Source organism: Gobius niger, assembly GCF_951799975.1.
Source record: "Gobius niger genome assembly, chromosome: 15".
NCBI classification, from domain to species: Eukaryota; Metazoa; Chordata; class Actinopteri; order Gobiiformes; family Gobiidae; genus Gobius; species Gobius niger.
In genome coordinates this window covers 16203219-16222902 of record NC_136866.1, presented here as the reverse complement: position 1 = coordinate 16222902, position 19684 = coordinate 16203219, and the positions used below count along the sequence as shown (strand labels likewise).

The window sequence follows — 19684 nt, the reverse complement described above, 5'->3', positions numbered from 1 at the left end:
GAATTTCGGCCTGTGACCCAAAACGAGTTTGACACCCCTGGTCTAAACAAACATCCAACACAACTTGTTTCTTCATCAAGTCGAATCATGAACAAGACGAGACTAAAATTGACCTACATTAGGAATATCACAACAAGAACTAAACCTTTGCACATTTTAAAGTTCCCACGCTGTTTTTCCTTCATTATTAGAGAGCAAAACCCATAACAGCGAAGAACCAACCGTCAAGAACTAAACTTGTGGAAAAAGTCAAAGACAATCGTAATACACAGAGAGGCATGAGCATACAATACTCTCTATATGCCATGACAGAAATAAACCAGGCTGATGACAACTTTATGAAATGGAGTCAAAAAAAAAAAAAAAGATGTTGTGGTTCAAAGTACACCCCGTCCCGATCGGGTATAGGCTTCCCCATGGGACGAGGAGTGGAATGATTCACAGTCTCTGCTGCAAGGGGGAAAAAGTCATTGTGGATTCTATACTGTGTGAACCAAGCCGGGAGAAAGTTGCAGTTGTTTTCGACTGAAGATTTTCCATAGTTTTCAGTGACAAAATACTTGTAAAGTGCCTTCTTATTTCGATTAAGGATGTAGGTCACTTTGCTGGGTTGCAGTTGAGAGGACTTTCGATCCAAAGGGCAACTAAACGCAGTTCTCCAGCAGTGATTTCTTTAGCTTTGTTTACAGCTTCGCCGTTGTTTCAATAAGCTTCTGTAACGTCAAAAAATCCAGTGCTGCATTCACTCTTCACCAAGATCTTGTCCTGAACATGGGAGAGTGTGACCACTGCGCAAAGCCTCCTCCAGCACAACCCAAAGACTCTCAATGAGGTTAAGATCTGGACTCTGTGGTGGCCAATCCATTTCATGCTCCTTGAACCACTCTTTCAAAACGTGAGCCTGATGAATCCTGGCATCGGCAACACGGAACATGGGAAGAAGAAGAAATCCGTTGATGGAATAACCAGGTCATTCAGCATCTTGGGTCACATAGTGTTGCTGAACCTAGACCGGACCAACTGCAGCAACCCCAGATCAGAGCAGTAAGCTACATCCTGGAGGCTACTTTTTTTGGTCCGTCATGTATTTTGTGTCATGCAGTATTGAGTAATCCATGAGTAATCATTCTGGTCATTTCTTCGCCTTCTGTTGAAGTGACCCGTTTTGGATTTCCTGGATTCTGTTGCGCAATTTAAATGTTCAACTAAAAATATCTATGCCATAGTGTCAGAAAAAAAGCTTTGCGCGCCGAATGATGACACACTTGACTTCCCAACTTTGAAATAATATAACAATTTGATCTACTTGCATATTTGTCAAGCCGATATTAACGGAACTTTATATAATGCAACGTGTACATCAGACAGACAATACGGTCAGGTATACCAGGTGACATAAGTGTACAAAGATGATAACATGATTTCGGTATAGACAAAGAAATAGACAGGGACAATGCAAACTGGGAAGAGCTAATGTCTGCAGGTGCACATACCAGAACCTTTGTACGAGTAATTCATTGATAGGTACAGTGAAACACGCAGGTGGATCACTGATGTTTTGGGGATGTGTGAGCTTCAGGGAACTTGGTCACAACAGATTTCAGGATGACAGCAGCATGTTATTAAAGAATACTGGAGGAAAAGTCTCACTCATCAGCCTGGAAGCTGCGCATCGGAAGCACTTGGACGTTCCAACATGACAGCGACCCAAAGCACAAGGCCATGTTGACCTCTCACTGGCCACAGCAGAATGAAGGTTCTAGAGTGTCCATCTCAGTCTCCTGACCTCAATAACATTGAACCTCTCTGGGGAGATCTCAAACGTGCAGTTCATGCAAGACAGCCCAGGAACTTACAGGACCTGGAGGCTTTTTGCCAAAAACAATGGCCAGTTTTACCATCCAAGGAAATAAAGAGGCCACAAAAGACCCCAAGGTGTCATTGATGTTAAGGGGGGCAATAATTCATTATGTAGTAGTAGTAGTAGTTTGACCACTAACTATAAGTGAAAAAAAAACGTTGTGTGTTATTATTCACATCCTCTGAAACATGGCCAAAAAATAAAAAAAATCTGCAAGGGTTTGTAAACTTTTGAGCACTGTATATCTTTTCCAGACTGGTACCTATGTCAGAGCAAACTATTTCCAGACATAGACAGTTTTTGGTAACTTGTATACCGTGATGACGTCCGTCTGCAAAGTATTGTAGATAATTTTGGAGAATGTGCACAGCCGGAAGGTAATTTCAGATTAAGGACATCCATAATGAGCTGTGGAATTCAGGCTATTGTTTGGTGTCTGCAACACGTAATACAATTCTGTAAAAATACGTGTTATTTATAGGGTCGGTACATGAAACAGATGCCAAGATGAAACAAATAAAAGCTGTCAGGAGCTATTTCTTTGATTCCAGTGCACATTCAGAAGGCTCATATATTCCCCAATGAGCTGGTCCAGTGAGAGCTAAGTGCAGTAATGAGCACTGTTCAATTACTGTACGTTCCACTTCGACTATAGCGGGTCCCGAGATGCTTTCACTCCCAGTGGACAACGCAAGGAATCAGACGTGAAAGTAAACTCTTTAAGACGAGCCAGATTTGCAGGGGTAGTGTTGTATCCATGGGAGGCAAATGTGATAAGTGAATTTCCAAGTATTCAAGTATCAACAGCAGCAGATGAAGGGAGTCTGGAGTTCAGAAATATACTGAGGTTTCGAAAGGACACCCCTGACTGGTCCCACTCTCGACTCTCTGTTCGTTTGCTTAGCTCAACAGTCAACATGCAGACCCATTGCGAGTGGGTCTGGGTCATCACCGAGAGAGGCTGGACACTGAGGCCATGTCTAGTTGAACTACCACTTCCTCCCTCTTGCCTTGAGCGTTTAAAAATAACTGGAAGTGCAAGGATATTAGCCCAGCGAGAGGGGCTTTGTATTTCGCTCTATTATCTTCCCAGTCTGTGTTGATTGCCGCAAAAAAAATGGCAACTATTTAAAAAGTAATTCCAAGTTTCGTATCTCCGAAGAGCGTGTAATTTTCTCAAACACTGGGCACAAAAGCTTATCCCGAACACGTTCACATAGACGTGCAAATGCGATTAAGTCGTGTCTGAAATGATTAAAAATGACACTTGTTCTGTGTGACTCATGATTTATGAAAACAAACCGGCGAGGCTGATTCATTGCTTTGTTGGGGAGAAAATAAAATGTTAGCTAATCCTTCCATTTGTAAATACAGACAGCTCTTTATGTATTTACTTACTTCGGCGATGGGATTCTAATGGGGCTACATCGCCGTTTTCCATATATTTAATAGCCCTCCGAGTTAAAAAGAGCTTCAGTGGGTACATCAATGGGACGCTAATGGCAGTATGCATCAAAGAGGAAGAAGATTGTGGACCATTACTTAGCCACTCTTTGTAAAAGTGGCGTCAGAAATGAGCATTTGCATCACAATGAGATGGAGAAATAATCTAACCATCAGCTTATATATAGTTATTTAATGCCGTGGATGCAAACTGACTCCGGACAGTTTCTTATATTACGCAAAATTTACTGTTTAGGGCTTTTGACCATATGTTATATCTTGACCAAAAACCACATACCTGGATTTGTGTTTTCTTCCATTTGCACATAGGTTTAGGTTCATTAAATTTGACATTGCAGGAAAGAACAAAATGTTTAACCTGAATTGTGTCAATTACAATAGAATAAAAACAGCAATATACAAAAAAATGAATAAAAACATCTATAAAACAGATTCGTAAAACAATGTTAATGCTCGAGGAATAAAAGACATTTCATGTTTTTTTGTGTTGCTCATATGGTCTTCGGTGCCTGAGCTGGTATGTACTGTATTTTTGAGTAATCTTGGATATCTAGTCTGACACTCAAAACTGCATCCCACAAGTCCGTGAAGCTCCTCTCAAACCATCTTCATCAAATTTGTGACAATAGCAGGTTTACCAGTTGCTATCATAGATATTACTTTTGATTTGAACCGCTATCTCTTTTCACTGTAGGAGTAGGAGTGGAAAGTGCACCATCTGCTGGCATTCTGTATAACTACATCTGATCGCATTGCACTATTTGGTGTTTTATGACAACAATATCAAGGTTAAGGTGTCCAAAAGAAGTTTACGAAGGCTGAACAGAGCATAATATCGGACCTTTAAGAATGCTTTTGGGCATAGCGTTCAAACTCGATGGTTTCTAACTTTTCTAACTAAAAGAAAAGAAAAAACAGGGAAATCAAATTCAACTCTAATTCCTATGCACTCGAAACACCACTGCTACCAGCAAAGGAGGTATGGACCGGGGTGAAGCTGTTAAAATATGATTGTACCGAGAGGGGGGGATATCAAAGCTTGATTTGGATTTTTACGTTCATAATCACTGATACAAACCTTTTTGAAATTGGAGCAAGAGTTAAACACACATAAGCCAGCTTTGTGTTGTGACAGCAAATTCCAGAGATTTCTCCAGAAGAAATCTCCAGTGTTTGGTCAAAGGCCATTTTTGGTTTTCTCTGAGTGACAGATGTGGCTGCCGTTGTAAGGTCATATTGACCTCTAATAAAAGAAATCACAATTACAGTTCAAAAACACGTTGTACTAAGAGGGCAATGCATCACTCTAACTAGTATACTGCAAATAAAGGATTTTCATGTTTTTAGAATTAATACATAGCTTGATGCAATATTGCCTGTTTAGGATTAATCATAGTTTTACATCAGTGAAGAGAGAATTTATGAAGTTGGGGGAAATAATGGGTTCCCAAACTTTTGAAAATATTGATGCAAGCAACCGTGGACACTAGAGCTGCAACTAACGATTATTTTGGTAATCGATTAATCTACCGATCATTTTTACGATTAATCAATTAATCGCTTGGCTGTGAATGGTGAATGAAAATGTTATTTTTTCCATTTTTTTCCACATAAAGCTTAAGTGGCACCGCTTGAGGACATGTTGATGGAGAAAACTTCAAGTAAATGTTTGTAGGAGGCTCTTTGTGCCAATTCTGCTTTCTGATTGGATGAGACACAGTCAGATATTTATGAAATGTTCAATGTACAAAACACTACAGACCCTAACTTTAAGAAGGCTTCCATCAAAACATTTTGACATTTTCATGTCATTTTTGCTTTATTTAAGCCTGCGTGTACTAGAAAACGATTACTAATATAGTTGTTAACTATTTCAATAATCGATAAGTTGTTTCAGCCCTAGTGGACACCCACAGTAAAATTTAATTAGTGTGTGGACTAATTTCAACGGTCAAACCATTTCAAATAAGGTTTATTAATAATATATACTTCAGTTGTTTTTATTGTGATTTGATTTAATATTTTATGTCAATATACAAACAAAAACTCTGATCTGCACACTTGCACAGCAAGAATTATGGAGATTCTACCATTTTATATGACACCCCCTGTTCCCAAGGATCAATATTAAAGGGGGGGTGTTATGCAAAATGCCTGAAGTGTTGCCTTGGCACATTCACGTATTTTCGAGTAATCTGTAGAAACTCTGATGGCATTTTAGGGATAAAACGCCTGATTCCTTCAGGAAACGCCCTCGACCTCCAGGATACGCCTCCGACCTTTCGTCACCAGCCGAGTAACCAACCACTGCCCCTCAGCAGAACCCCCTCCCCGCAGTGTCTAGCCCTAAGATGTAAACAGAGTCATCATGGAGGATTAGCTTCATGTGTTGTGAACCGGAGTTACAGCAGACTTTTACAAAGACACACATCAGTGTTTCTGTTACCGAAACACCCAGGATTCAAACCGGTGACAAGAACACTTATTTCAGTGTCTGGTTCTGCGCTGGGCCTTGATGATGCACAGAGCCTCCGGAGAAAGCTAATGCTAAGCTAAACCTCGAGTCATCACGTGAAAACGAGAAATATGCACACATAAAGTCAATAAAACCACCACACACATAAAGAACCGTTTAACAATGATCACACACGGAGCCTGGCTTGTTGATTTGGAAGTTTATTGCTCACATTTCACCTACAATGGGTCATAGACGAGTGGTTTTCTCCCGGAGCTAACAAGCTAGCCGCGACAAGCTAACGGGAAAATTCACTGAATACAAGCATATTATGCATTGAAAACGTCACTAAAACAGGCAACTGCTTGAAGCAGCCTTTATGATGATCACACACGGAGCCGGGCTTGTTGATTTCGTAGTTTATTGCTCACATTTCATCTACAGTGAGTCGTAGCCGAGTGGTTTTCTCCCGGAGCTAACAAGCTAGCCGCGATAAGCTAACGGGAAAATTCACTGAATACAAGCAGCATATTATGCATTGAAACGTCACTAAAACAGGCAACTGCTTGAAGCAGCCTTTATGATGATCACACACGGAGCCTGGCTTGTTGATTGTGTAGTTTATTGCTCACATTTCATCTACAGTGAGTCGTAGCCGAGTGGTTTCTCCCGGAGCTAAGGCACTATTAGCCGCGACAAGCTAACAACCTTCACCTTCACAACATTCATTGAAAACAGGCAGCATATTATGCACAAATAACGTCAATAAAGCAGCAACTACTCGAAGCAGCCTTTACGATGATCACACAATGAGCCTGGCTTTACACATTTGTGGTTTATTGCAGACTTTTCATCAACAATGAGCTGTAGTCGATTATAACAAGCTAACGGGGTAACCTCGAAAAACCATTGTCCACCTGCACAGATAATGTCCGCCTTTGAATCGTATGGGCTCCTGCAGATCCTGGTGTCGTCCATGGGGGTATAGTTAGAGATCCATAGGGCATGGCAGTTGCAAAGAGATAGCCTCCAAACAGCAGTTATTTTTCAGGCAAGAGCCCCTTCCAAGCGTCCGGTGTGGAAGGTTCGTTTCCAAATAATATCCTGTGTGGCCATTGTTCACAAAGTGATAAACAGTAGGTCCTTTCCAACAATAAAAATTAAAATGCACCGATCGTAGTTTCAATACTGTTGAGATAACGAGCGCAGTGTTGTTGTGATGCCACAGACAGCGTGTGGAGGGGGCGTGTCGGAAAGGGTCAGAGGTTTTTAAAGAGACAGGGGTCTATTTCAAGTCATTTGCTACCACCATTTTGAAAGAGCAATTTTATACAAGGCAGTTATTCTAATTTACTGCATTGACAGACCAACAGAAGGTTTCGTCATCATTGTAGTGTGCTATAGACTGGTGCTATGTGGCTGAAAAAAGCATAATACCCCCTCTTTAAACAACTATCGCCGCATATAAATAAATGTATCTCAACCCTCTGTGGACCTGGGATAAAATGTCATGGTATTCAATAAGACAAACCGCCTCTCCAGGAATGATCATTGTAAACTGGAGATTTTGCCTATTGTGCATGTTTTAAATTGATGGGGTTAACTCGACCAAACTGAGAAATAGAAACAGTCTCCGTCTCAGGCCGCCTTGCTTTGAATATAAAGTTTAAACCACTTTGTCTTTGCACTTCAGATTCTGTTAAAAATGCCTAACCTACTTGAGTTGACTGCAAATATATTAAGCTGATATCGTCCGCTAGAGCCGTGTTTGTTTTACACCAACATTCAGCGCTATGTTCATTCCTTTTCCCTTGAATGGCATGCACTTCATAGCGAGAGGCGCTATAGAAAATGTAGAAAACAAGGTCATTATCGCTCGAGTGCCTGTTTTCAACGCACTCGCGATATGAAGTAGACCATACTCCCAAGGTCAGGCAGGATCTCAGGGCATTTTTGTAAGCACAAACCCGGTACTAAGCTAAAGAAAATATGGGCTAAAGAAGAACGAAAGTCAGGAAATATGGTGACCTAATCTCTAATCATAGATCATCTAAACATGGACCAAAACCGGACAAAAACACTGAAGAAGCACCAAGAGCCCCCCACTCCTGCAGCACAGTGGAGGCATCACAAGAGGAGCTACAGGAAACAAGGAAGGGACAAAGGAGGAGGTATCCGGGCAAGACTCAAAGCTTAGCCACACATGCCTTCTATCCCTATTGTGCTGGCTAATGGACGTTCACTGGAGAATAAAACAGATTGCTCTTCCTAGAAGATGGTGAAAGACTGTTATGAAGCGGAGGGAGCTGCACAGTAGAAAGAGGAAAGCGCTGACCAGTGCTGGACACCACGCTCTGAAACAGGGACAAACCCAGGAGGCGGCGCAATTTTGTTGTACAGTTGTCCAATGACAAATAAAGCACTTACTTACTAACTTCTTCGACTAAATCAAGAGTGAACTCGGCTACATCTAAACCAGAACCCATCAGAAACGAAAAGATTGTACAAAGGTGAAACCAATGCTTTAGCCCAGACTTCAATCTAGTCTGCCTTATATGAATTCAAAAATGGATGCAAAGAAGTCCAATCTACAGATGCAGAAATCCAGCCTTTTCAGTTATGAAATAATACCTAGGCGGAAAACAGCATGTGGTTGTAGGTGTGTTGGTGTAAACAATGGCCTTTTCACATGAGCCAGGTCCCTTACCCGATGATGGGGTGCTTGAAGCCCAGCTTAGCGGTGGTCTGTTGGATCTCCTTCTCCAGCCAGGCCTGCGGACGAACCAGGTACTTGACAAACTGCGAGACCCACCAGACGGACGGGTCGCCGTGGAGCCTGTGCAGCCGCGGGGCCAGGTCCTCGGGGATGGCTAGGGGAAGGTAGGGCGGCCGCGGGTGCAGGCTGTCCACGATGGGCAACTCCACAACCTGCACGTCCTTGTCATGGGCTTCTCCTGGAGAGCGGGAAAGAAAGGAGAAATGAGGTGGGAATTTAAACCAACCTTTAAACTAAACAGGAAGTGCACAAGCGGATGTACCATCACCGCTGGGAAAAAACATAGCTCCCCACAGTCAGCAGTACATACTCGCTTGATCATAGTGAGGTCAGAATTTCATGCTTTGAGAGAGGTGACAGATTGTATTTTTGCGAAGAAAGAAACGCTTCATTAAATCTTTGTGGGGGCCTTAGATTCAACTAGTCAGAGACACCGCCCAGGGGCCTCATTTATCACATTGTGCGTGAAACTCTGACTTTGAAAAGTGCGTAGGAAAGTAACGCAAAATTCTGTACGCTGATTGACAAAATCCGGCATATGCGAAGAGTGACCTCTGTTTCTCTGATCAGACGTAGTGGCATCTTTCTGTTTATTCCATCAATAACACCTTTCAAAACATATGTTTAGAACATAAAGAAGAGCCTTAGGTGTTGGCTGTATTTGCCAATAGCGAGGTTTGGGTTGGCCTATAACCACACGATAAACTGTGGGGCATTTCATTCATAAACCATTGCGCCTGTTGTTCGTGAGCTCAGGTTCTTTATGGATAAAGCATGGGTTCTGTCCGGTTGGTGTGAATGAGGAGAGGTCAGTGTCTGAGTGAGGAGAGGTCAGTGTCAGAGGTCAGAGGAGGGAGCAGGCAGTGGAGCCGTGGTGCCGGTGCGTAAAGACCGCCTTGTGTCTGAAGGGCGTGTGACCCAAGCTTTGGATCTAAACCTCGTTGGTCAGACTTATGTCCAGAGATGAGTCAACTAAAGCACAGAGGTGGTACAGCGGCATCATCCTGCTTCCTGTTTTTACGTGCACGGGTACGAGTGTTCACGAGCGTGCACAAGTCGCTTCTTTTCCCACAAATATCGTGATAAGTCATTCTAATCTGGCTAACAGTCAAATACTGGGTGAATGTGAACACAGCTGGGACGATTCCTCACAAGTAAAAGTTTATGGGTGATGCCAACATCACCCATAAACTATCTAAAACTATCTAAAGCTACTGCTCTTCAAAGGCCCAAAAATAATGCAGGGTTGGCACTTCCAAACTTTATTTATTATTATTGGGCTTGCAATATACAAAAAGTTCTTCACTGGGTTAATTTTGACAAAGATCAATGCGAATCATGGGTGACCATAGAATACACAACCAGCCACCTGCACCTAGGATCAATGGTGTGTGCTGCATTGGCCTCTCCAGCCAAACAGCCAAACCTAATTGTCAATCAAACTATCAAGATATGGACTCAGTTTAGGAGGCATTTTGGCCTGGAAAATACTTCAATACATGCTCCAATCTGTGGAAACCATAATTTCCCACCTGCCTCCTTGGATTCGTCTTTCCAATTGTGGCGTACAAAAGGCATTAAATCTGTATTCTATCTGTTCTCAGAGGGAAAATGTTCCTCATTCTCTGAACTAAGTGAGACATTTGATCTTTCCAAATCTAATTTCTTCAGATATCTGCAAATTAAGAACTTTGTCCAAAAAAAATTCCCATCCTTCCCAAATTTACCAGATAATAATACTCTGGACGATATCCTCTCACTTTCACCTGCAAAGAAGAAATTAATTTCCTCTCTGTACAGATTAATAAATGGCATCTGCCCCACCTCCCTTGAAGAAGTCAAAAAACGTTGGGAAACCGACCTGGGCTTGACAATTGATGATGCAACTTGGGACGCCATTCTTAGACGTATATATAAATCCTCAATTTGTGCACGCCATGGTCTGATACAGTTGAAAGTCGTCTTAAGAGCTCACCTCACCAATCCCAAGCTGGCAGACATATATCCTGATGCAGACCCCTTCTGTACTCGCTGTAAAGGTCAACCAGCAGATCACATACACATGTTTTGGTCATGCCCTGCACTTTCCATTTTTTGGTCTAACATTTTTGATGCATACACTAAAATCTTTGAGCATTACTCCATCTTCTTGCCCCCTAACAAGTAGTGCACGCGATGCTATTGCTTTTACCACTCTCATTGCAAGGCAAAGCATCCTGCTTTCTTATTAGATGGGTTAGAGAGACAATGTATTTTTTGAAACTTGAAAAAATAAGATTTACCTTAAAAAGGAACCATCCAGCAATTTTTTGAGGCCTGGACCCCTATTTTGAACTACTTTAATGGACTCCAAATTTCTCTAGATGAGAGGACTGCTCACACTTAGAAAAAAATGTGTCTTTGTGTGTGTTTTTATTTCATTTTAATTTGTTATTTTATTGTTTTCTTTGTTCTTGTTTCTATTACTATTAACTGTTGATTCCCAGAAATTTAGTTTTTCTCCTTTTTAAATTTTCTTTATACATTTGTATGTATAGCCTACATATTTGTGAAATAAAATTCATAAAATTCCCACCCCAAAAATAAAAAAAATATATCTAAAGCTAAGCTAAAAGCTAATCTAAAGCTAAGCTAAAAGTTCAATATTGCAGACAAAGCTGTTAGGCGAAATGTTCGAAACACTAAAACAAACCAGTATAAATGTAATAGGCCAGACTTGTACTTGTAAAATATAATTCAAAATATTGTCTCTTCCTTCAAAATGATTGTTGAATACATTAAATAAGCCAAAAAAAACTGTCATTTTAACAGACTCCAGTCGTGATTCTATACTTTTTCTGTACATAAATATCAAAATAAAAGTTTTATGGGAAACGCTCGCAACCCTGAAAACAGTTGTGCAACCCACCAGTTGAGAACCACTGCACTAGACTATGCATTTGATGCACTATGCAGTGGTTTCCAAACTTTTCAGGTCGTGGCCCCTGCATTCGATTACATTAGTTTAGGTTTCTTGCTTTATGTGCTTATGTCTCATGCAGTCTATCAATATTTCATTTTCTTTTGGTATCGCTCTCTCTGTCTATATATCTTTTCGCATCTTTTTCTTTTCATATCTTCCTCCTTTATATTTAGCAAGCCATAGCTCATAGGGACATCGCAAGAACATCTACCTCTTGCCAACTGTCTAACCAAAAACACTCCCCCCCTTGAAATATTTGCAGTGGTTGCGTGCACATTATGCTGCCGAATCTTCCACAGCACAATACTGGCAACGACTTAAAGCACATTGTCGGTGCCCCATATACAACTAGGTTATGCCAAACCCTCTTAGGGCCAATATTGTATTCCATAATTCATAATTCACTTCTCCTGGTCTCCATTGTGGTCTCCCCGCGTGACTGACAGCTCCGTGCCCGTCCTTGCTCGGAGGCCACGTTGTAAGCCTCTTAATCTGAAGGCTGTGCCGAGCCAAAGAGGAGGGGGGGCGAAGCGAGCGGGACACTGGCTACGGGGGTCACCGAGCTCGATCGTTCGGGCTGCACCCCTTGTAGCCACACGCTGTCAGGCTAAAGCGCGGGGGCAACGGGTCGAACGGCCGCCCATTTCCAAGGTCACGCCCGCTCCGACAAGGGCTAAAGAGTTGGGACACGGGCTAAACAACGGAAGACTGGAGGGTGCTTTCTTTTTGTTGGTGAAAGGATCCAAGGAAAACAATAAAAAACGTGAATGATGAGAGCCTTAGCTAATCTCCTCCCACCAGAAGTGGAGAGGGCTGGCAAAGCAGAGATCAGCGTGTTAAAATCCAAGTGTTTTGTTGCTCGTAAATGCTTGCATGTGTAAACCTAGATGTAAACCGTGTCACACTGTAATGAGATTTTCCATAGGCTGTGGGTACAATACAGTGATGCAAAACAAAATATAACGTGAATCGACGGTAAACAGACTCTAGCTCCGTAGCCAGAAGGTCCCAAGTTCGATTCCCATGTTGTGTGGGTCTTTCTGGGCAGAGTTTGCACATTCTCTGTCTATGTCTGTGCACACCATGACAGTCCAGTATGGCACTGCAGATCCCAATCAAGGTCCAGAATCGGAAGATGGCTCGTCACGGATTCTAACCAACGAGTCAAATGCAGAAAAAGAAAAAAAAGGTATCCTTTACCTTACCTGGATGCGCCTAACTGTTCTGGGGCCTCATTTATCAAACTGTGCGTGAGACTCTGACTTTGAAAGTGCGTAGGAAAGTAACAAAAAAAATCATACGCAAAGTTTGTTTCCGATCGATAAAACCCTGCGTATGCGCCGGTACGCACACCTGACCGCAATCTTTCCTTCGCTGATTCCACCTGGAGCAGAAAGCTGCGGACCTCACGCCACGCCCTCTGCCCGCCTCCATTTGACCATAAAAGGCAATGCAAAGTGACTTATGAATGAGATTTCCCTAAACATGAGGCGATAATGAGTGGGTTTTACCGAAGGCGAGGTGCAGAGAGGGAGGGGCTAATGCTGCCGCAGCTCGAGCGGAGACGACACGGGCTCGAGGAGATTTACTGAAGAGTGAACTCTGCTTCTCTGATCACACGTATTGGCATCTTTCTACATATAAATATCAATAAAACTTTTCTAAACAAATGTTTACAACGTAGAGAAGAGCCTTAAGTGTCGGCTAGACTTGCCAATAGCAAGATTTGGATTTGCCAATAAAACACGATAAACTGTGGAGCATTTCAGTCGAACTCCAACTCCAAGCGGCACACGCTGTACATTAGGTCATGTTCTGTGTAGGATGAAGCAGCGGTTCGGTCCGGGTGGAGTGAGTGAGGAGAGGTCAGAGTCCGGGTGGAGTGAGTGAGGAGCGGTCAGTGTCCGGGTGGAGTGAGTGAGGAGCGGTCAGTGTCCGGGTGGAGTGAGTGAGGAGAGGTCAGTGGTGGTGTCTCAGGAGGGTGCGCAGTGGAGCCGCGGTGCCGGTGCGCACTGCGTAAAGACGCCTCGTCTGAAGGGCATGTGACCCGAGCTTTGGACCTAAACCCAGTTGGTCAGACTTATGTCCAGAGATGACTCAAAGCACAGGACAACGGGGTCATTCCTGCTTCCCGTTTAAAAGGCTTTAGCGCCAGTGCGCATACGTGCATGGGTACGAGCGTGCACGGGTACGAGCGTGCATGTATGTGCGCACCAATATTCACAAACATCGTGATAAGTTGCTTATTTCATTCTAATCTTTGTAATTGCTGAAGAAAGTAAATTCAAACCATTTCAAACCAAACCAAACCTGACTTCCTCAAACCAGTCATGTCTTTGCTCTCCCGTCTCTCAGCAGTGTTTCTGAAAAGTGCGTACCTAGTACGGGAGCTATTTAATTTGCGTGGAGCAGCGCAATGTTTCACGTTCAGTTTGTTTTCTATAAATACCAACTTTGGCGCAGAGGAGCGGCTACGCAAAGTTTTGGCCTCATTTTGTGCGCAGCAAGCTTGATAAATGAGGCCCCAGATCTGGGGTTGATGTGCAGGTTCAGCAACACTATGAGCCCAAAGAATGAGATCAGCTGAACATCCTGAATGACCAGGTTATTCTATCAATGGAGATCTCCTTTTCTGATGGCATGGGCAGATTCCAAGAAGACAATGTCAGGATTCATTGGGCTCACATTGTGAAAGGGTGAGATGGATCGGCCGCCACAGAGTCCAGATCTTAACCTCACTGGGAATCTTTAGGATGTACTGGGAAAGTGTCTGCGCAGTGGTCACACTCTCCGATCATCAATACAACACTGGATCTTTTTGAAATTGCAGAAGCTTATTGAAACAGCGCCACAGCCAACAATGCTGTGATTCAAGCTAAATGGTGGCCAAGAAAATATGTGCCCAGTCAATGGAACCAGGGACACAAGTCGGCAGCCCAAGCTTCGAGAAAAACGCAAAAGAAGATTTTTGCTTTTTTGCAGAATCGTTCAGTTGAAGTCACGTAGAAGCCTCTCCATGTTTAAAGGGAATATACGGAGTTTAAAAATGTTAAAACTAAGTATTTTTTCTCCCCCTACATGTTCCAGCCATGTCCTAATGTGTAGAATGAGCTCAGACCTGTTCACCACAACTGCCTCTAAAATCCTGCACTGTCACTCAAAAAGGTTTTAATTCGGGTCCGAAGTGCCGTCATGCACGAGCTTAATATAGAAGCTGCAGGTACACGTATGACCTGAGGTGGCAGTAGTGAGTATAAAAGGGCTAACTTTCATCTAGCCCCTTAAAGCTAGCAGTAAAAAAAGCTTGCAGTTTAAAAGCGCAAACTTTTAGGTTCAAACCAGCTTGTTTAGGGAGATTTCAGAGCGTGCAGTCGAGGCGTGACTTTATCTGTGTGCATTTACATACTGGGTAAACACCGGCTTGTGTTGGATGGATTGGATCACAGAGATTGTATCAGACGAGCTGAACCGTGGACGTTACAACGAACATGTTTGGAAGTGGATTTATTAATCACGGATTATGTGGCGCCGCTTCCTCATGAAGAGCCTTAATAGCAAAGCATCGACAGCGGGACAGAGACAGGACGACACTTTGGCCACGGCAGCTTCAGCGTTAAAAAAAGCTTCAGCAAAAGCACCACCATCTTTGATGTCTCGCCGTGTCAACAAAACATCCGCCTGTTTCCACGTTAGAAAACGCTCGTCCTGTTTCCTTTTGTTGTTTGGGGAGGAGGTACCGCTGCATTGTTGACACATCCTTTAGTGAACAAATGCCACAAAAGTCAGTTTTATACAAACGCCTATTGTGAATCAATACAATCAGTATGTGCGTTTGAGTGAATGAACTCTGAAACCCCACACACACGACACCACAGGGGGAGCTTAAAGCGGGATGGCTTTTCTAAATGAGCCTATTTGTCACTCCAAGATAGGTGAGAACAGCCCAAAGGTTTAGAGGCCGATTTTTGCCACATCTCCAAATATTATCACATTTCCATGTGTTACACATTGTTGGAAACTTTGGAGACGACACTTTCACAAGCTATGTCCCACTCAAAATGCCCCAAAACAGAGTTTTCTATTCACCTGCAGTGTCGCATTAAGGTTACCTTTTGTCTTTGGGCACCACCTGATCATAGCATGAACATGTTTGACGCACACATCGGCTACTAATGATCCAAGGAGAAGTCAAAGTAGTAGCTCTCCAATGTATTCATTTAGTAAACGTGTCTCACCAACGCAGAAAGAACCTCCAAACCCTGCACAGGAAATCTCCCACACTCTTTGCGAATCAACCCTCCAAACTTTACCACCACGCAGCCTGTCGCAACCTCAAAAAACGAGATCACGTCCGCTAAAACATCCCATCTTTGATACTATCTAGGACACTTTTCCTTTTTTTTCTCCACTTTTGGGTTCAGCTTATAAGGATTACAGACAGGTCTTGATATTCCTCACACGCCTCCGCTTCATGCATCATAATAAACGCTATAATGAGTCAGTTAGAGTGGCCTTTTTAGACGAGCTTCATAAAAACGGCCCTCCCCCCCCCCAACAAAAAAAAAAAAGTGCGAGAGAGAGAGACACACAGTAGCTAGTGTGTACCCGCGCATGGCTTGAATATAAATCGCTAAAAGCATTAAAAATTGAACTGAAAAAAATATTCCCAGGCCTGCCTTATATAACGGCGATGGCTATGATTCACATTAGAAGAAATGGGGCCCGCGATTCCTTGGATCAAAATTATGGATAGGCCGTACGTCTTCCTCCCACTAATTAGATCACAACGCTTGTCGAAAATTTCATTCAACTACAAAGCCGCGGGGCATCGGCGCATTTATTTTCCCCCGCTTGTGTCACCGGCGCCCGACGCAAATATGTCAAGTGGAATTTCAAATAACGCGCGATGTATAGTGAACCCAATGAATAATGGATGAGAGCGGAGCGTGGAAGTGCAACAGGAGAAGCCGGAGAGACGAGGAACTGAGTGGAGAGCAAAGTGCGTTCATGAGCAGTGAGGTTATGAAGTTGGGGAAGACTGCTTAGCTGTAATTACTTCCTGTACGGCACTGGCGCTGTAGCCACAACATCCAATCAGTGTGCAATGCAAGCTTTTGATTCCACGTCTGGTTTCGACAGTTCCAATTTAGATACCAAAGCCAGGACCAAGAAAACAAATTCACCACAAAAAATGTCACACGCTCATATATTTCGTTGTTTAATAAGCTTTTGTCAAAAGATCTTCATTTTTCACCAAGATTTTGTATTTTTGATGAGAGAGTGACCACTGTGCAAAGTCTTCTCCAGCAAAGATTCTGAATTGGGTTCTGGACTGTGAGTCGACCAATCCATGTGTGAAAATGACGTCTCGCGCTCCCAGGCATCGTCATCTTGGAACAAGCCTGTGCTATTAGGGAAGAAGAAATCCATAGGCACGGCAAGGCAAGTTTATTTAATACACTGCGTTCCAAATTATTATGCAAATGACATTTTTCTAAGATTTTCTAAATTGTCAACTCAAATGAGAGTCAGCATAATTTTGAAGTCTTTAACTGGTAGAGGATCATTTAAATGTGGTTGAAAAAATCTCCCAGTGATAATCGTATTTTTTTTAAAAATAAATATAGTAAAAACCTCAAAATCTACTGTTCCAAATTATTATGCAACTCATCGTTTCAATACATTTTAAAGCTTGTAATTAACTGAAAATGGTCGCCAAATACCTGTCTGCTGCTTTGTAGCATCTGTTCTCTTAATCTGATGTGTTTGTCTGGCAGAAACCGTCCATATTGTGCCTTTATCTGCACAAACCCGAGTGTGGTCTGAATCATCCACAGATCTCTTAACAGTAAGATGATCTTAATCTTTCATGAAATATAAAAAGTAAAAATTAAAATATAATAAAGGTTTTCATACCTAGACCAAGGCATTCAATTATATCACGATTTTCATCAGCAGAGAGATCCTTTTTCTTTCCCATATTGCCTGAAAATGATGATCTGCTCAATAAAGTGGAACATCCTTTTTCAGTAGTTTTTCCTTAAATGGGTCTCTGAGATTAGTGTCAGTGATTCAAAGAGCCCCGAGACACAATACCATTTTTTTTTTTACCATAATTTTTTTTAAACCTTTTTGACACAAAAAGACAATAATAATTTGGAACGCATTGTATGCACAGGAATTCTTTCGTTCAATTTGCCATCAAGGAGCTGAATAAGTTGTCGTTCAGTCAGCCTGTTCCTTTTCCTTTTCTTTCAATGAAGTGAATCTGCTGCGTCTGCAATAAACTGATTTGAATGATTTGAATGTATTATGTACTTTGTTATTACATTGCTGGGCAAATGTATCGAATGTGTGAGCTAGCCAAATGCAAATTTCTGCCATCATTGTGCATGGTAGACAATAAGTTTTTCTATTCTATTCTATTTATACCGCGCATTTCGTACACAAGGCAACTCAATGCGCCTTACAAAATAAACTTTTGATGGAATAAAGTAGCCTAGCCAGTCTACCCCATCGGAAACTGTGGCTAAAAATGTAGCTTAGCATGGAGTGAATGAACCCCCCTCCCTTTCATGTGTGAAGCGCTTTGGATGTGACTTGTGTCATATGCTCATCCCATCTACTGTACTACTACTACTCCTACTATTGTGACTTCTGACTATTTTTCTATTGCTGATGACCACTATAGCTCTAGCACTGCTCCGAGCATTCACTTTTTTGCAGAATCGTTCAGATGAGATCACGTAGAAGCCTCACCATGTTTTAGATACAGTATTGGTATATTGAAAAGCAAAAAATTCTCAGGCTGAAAAAGTCTTGTTTTGTAGCAGAAAGAGCGTGTCATTGTGTGTGGCTTCATTATTATGCAATAATGTGTGTCAGACGGAGGTCCTGCGCTGCTGCCAACGCTGGAATACTACTATAGAAGTTAGTTTTTCTGCGTGAAACCAGTGAACTTTTCCAGGCTAACTGTTCCAGTGCGACTGATGATGCCCTGGCTGCTGACCATTATGTTTCCCGAGCCAACTCCTTGCCATCACAGCGTGTTTTAAGACAGCTCTGAAGACGGGTGAGTGCAAGTTTGCTTTTTTTCGCTTGTGGCCGCTGCGTCATCGTGTCTGTTTCCTTTTTGATGAGGCCATTGTTGTGAAGTAAGCTAACGTGGTGTAACATGGTTGATTGGATTTGTTGGATTTGTGTAGTTGTTTGTTTTTGGTCGTTATCCGTGTGTGCAGGTTACGGATAATATAACGTAGTCATTGTCCATGGCACTAATGACCGTGTGTGTGTTCTTCTTTCCCTCTGGTCAAATGTGTGTGTGTTGGGATAATGTTGCTAGTTGTCTTTGTGTTGCTAGTTGCTGTAGAGGTAAGCTCTATGAGAAGTGAAATTATGCAAGAGATATTTATTTATATATTACCTGTTTGCAAACCTTCTTTTTTTTTCTTTGATGGCACATTTTTCTTTCTTTTTGCCTTTTCTCCCCCCTGTGCTTTACAGACATGTAAATGAGCCCTGTTGTCAGCAGAGGTGTGAGAACAGCCCAAAAGGTTAGAGGCCGTTATCCTGAGAGATTAGCTTCACATCTTCTCCAAATATGATCAGATTTCCATGTGTTACACATCGTAATCTATGTCCAGTTCAAAATGCCCCAAACCCAAGCTGTGCTTTCAAATATTGTTTTTCTATTTTAGCATCAGATTGAAAACTCTAAATTTAAACCATTTAGAGTGATTTGGTTTCATTACATGAAACAAAAAATGCCCATAGCAGTCATTTACAAGTAATTTCGTTTTTGTTTTGACATGTTCCAAAAATTGCTGGCATTTGAATCAGAACAATATTACATCCACACATTTAGATATACATTTGAAACCATGATTCAAAATGGCGAAAACTGCAGACATTTGAGGGGATCAAATTTTGAAAGCCAGGACACTATATGTATTCAGAAAAATGTACCCGTCAGATAATTCTCTGTCAGATGGAAGACTTCAGTGATTGTGCGATATATGTTGTTTCTTCTTGCGATATGGACATTAGACGATACACAGCGCTGCCCTTTTTAATCCCACACTCCAATTATACGTCCAACTTCAGGAAGTCGGAAAAGTCTTTTTTTGTCGTGTTTAAAATGGCACAGGCCCGTTTTAGATTCTCTCA

General features: G+C 42.2%; 1 protein-coding gene across 1 annotated transcript in view; it reads right to left on the bottom strand.

Annotated features, from left to right (window-relative positions):
* fut8b (fucosyltransferase 8b (alpha (1,6) fucosyltransferase)) overlaps window positions 1–19684 on the bottom strand; it is a 140359-nt gene that overhangs the window by 23852 nt on the left and 96823 nt on the right. The window contains exon 6 of the mRNA XM_079572740.1: window positions 8488–8734. Coding sequence (XP_079428866.1) covers window positions 8488–8734 — 247 coding nt within the window. The remainder of the gene's footprint in view (window positions 1–8487; window positions 8735–19684) is intronic.